The 2,107-nt window shown below is 52.3% G+C and overlaps 1 protein-coding gene across 1 annotated transcript in view; it reads left to right on the top strand.

The window, feature by feature from the left end:
- Nucleotides 1–2,107, top strand: part of AP1M2 (adaptor-related protein complex 1, mu 2 subunit) — a 30,018-nt gene that overhangs the window by 2,549 nt on the left and 25,362 nt on the right. Inside the window, exons 2-3 of the mRNA XM_011995026.1 lie at nt 1,166–1,322; nt 1,564–1,631. Of these exons, the coding sequence (XP_011850416.1) occupies nt 1,166–1,322; nt 1,564–1,631 (225 nt within the window). The remainder of the gene's footprint in view (nt 1–1,165; nt 1,323–1,563; nt 1,632–2,107) is intronic.

Here is a 2,107-nt window from a genome sequence, read left to right as displayed (position 1 = left end):
CTTCCTTCCTTCCTTCCTTCCTTCCTTCCTTCCTTCCTTCCTTCCTTCCTTCTTTTCTTCAGGGTCTCACTCTGTTGCCCAGGCTGGAGTGCAGTAGTATGATCACAGCTCACTGCAGCCTCAACCTCCTAGGTTCAATCGATCCTCCTGCCTCAGACTCCAGAGTAGCTGTGACTACACAGGTGCAGGCCACCATGCTCAGCTAATTCTTGAAATTTTTTGTAGAGGAATCCCGCTATGTTGCCAAAACCGGTCTCAAACTCCTGGCCTCAAGCGATTCTCCTGCTTCGGTCTCCTGAAGCAGTGGGATTACATGAGTGAGTCATTGCACCTGGACTTTTCTTTCTTTCTTTGTCTTTTTCTTTTTTTAAATAATCCCACTTTGGTGCAAATGAAGTCTGGGGCAACAGCAGGGATTCTGGACCCAGGATGCCTTAGATCAATCCCCAGTTTCCATATGCTTCCAACGGACATGGTTTCTAACCTCACTTCTCCTATGTAAAATTGAGATGATGATAACATCTACCCCACAGGGTTGTGGCAAGAACTAATAAGTTAGCAAACATCTACTCTTGTTTTAGTTGCCTGCCTTCCTGCCTGCCTGCCTGCCTGCCTGCCTTCCCTCCCTCCCTCCCTCCCTTTCTCTTTCTTCTTTTGAGACGGAGTCTTGCTCTGTCGCCAGGCTGGAGTGTAGTGCCGCGATCTCGACTCACGGCAACCTCCGCCTCCCAGGTTCAAGTGACCCTCCTGCCTCAGACTCCCGAGTAGCTGGGACTATAGGCACACATCACCACATCCGACTAATTTTTTGTATTTTTAGTAAAGACAGGGTTTCACCGTGGTGGCCAGGATGGTCTCGATCTCTTGACCTTATGATCCACCTGCCTCAGCCTCCCAAAATGCTGGGATTACAGGCGTGAGCCACTGTGTCCAGCCGTCGCCTACTCTTTACTAAAACACAGCCTGGCGCTTAGTGAGGGTCCTAGACCCATTTAGCTGTTATCATCACACTCCCATTTTACAGAGCGGGAAACAGGCACAAGGTGGCAGAGCCTTGCCCGAGCCCCTCAGCTAGGAAGTAGGGTCAGAACCGGGCACTGTGCCCCCGCAGCGTGGTAGGTTCCTGGATGCTGGTGGTGACCAGGTCCTTTCCTCCCACCCTCAGCCGTTGATCAGCCGCAATTACAAGGGCGATGTGGCCATGAGCAAGATTGAGCACTTCATGCCTCTGCTGGTACAGAGGGAGGAGGAAGGCGCCCTGGCCCCGCTGCTGAGCCACGGCGAAGTCCACTTCCTATGGATCAAACACAGCAACCTCTACTGTATCCACCCCACGTGGTGTCCCTGGGGGTGGGTGTGGGGGGTATCGGCGATGGTGGCAGCTCAGGCTGAGAGAGGGTGGGCTGAGGACAGGCGTTGCCCAGCATATCTCTGTGGCTCAGACTAGCGGGCAGGGGCAGGTAGAGATGAGGGTGGTGGCAAGGTACAGGGTGGAGGTTCAGGGTCTGTATTCCATTTACTCCTCCATAAATGACACCTTTTCCTTAACCTTGCTGCCCCCAGTGGTGGCCACCACATCGAAGAACGCCAATGCCTCCCTGGTGTACTCCTTCCTGTATAAGACAATAGAGGTAGGTACTAGCGTCCCATTGGCTGACTGGTCTATCTGTCTACCCCTCTTGCCAGCCTCTTTCAAAATCCTTTTCTGATAGGAAGCCTTCCCAGATCTCTCTGGGCCTTCTTTTTTTTTTTTTCTGGTAGAGACGGGGTCTTGCTATATTGCCCAGGCTGGTCTAGAACTTCTAGATTGAAGCAATCCTCCTGCCTCGGCCTCCCAAAGTGTGGGAGCCACCACACTCAGCCCTTCCCTGGGGCCTTGTTCGTGTCCCTGTGCATCCACCATCAAAGCCCCATCACTCTGCATCTCATCAGCTACTTATGAAGTCATCTCTCCCTAAAGGGCAGGGACCAAGAATGTCTCAGAGAGTGTACGGCTCAGCTAAGCTGGAGGACTTGGCATCCAATCCCAGCTTCCCTGCTTCCTCGCTGTGTGACCTTGAGCAAGTGACTTCTTGTCTCTGCGCTTTAAAAAAAAAAAAAAAAAAAA

Source organism: Mandrillus leucophaeus, unplaced genomic scaffold, assembly GCF_000951045.1.
Source record: "Mandrillus leucophaeus isolate KB7577 unplaced genomic scaffold, Mleu.le_1.0 Scaffold112, whole genome shotgun sequence".
Lineage (NCBI taxonomy): Eukaryota > Metazoa > Chordata > Mammalia > Primates > Cercopithecidae > Mandrillus > Mandrillus leucophaeus.
This window is presented reverse-complemented; position numbering and strand designations above follow the sequence as displayed.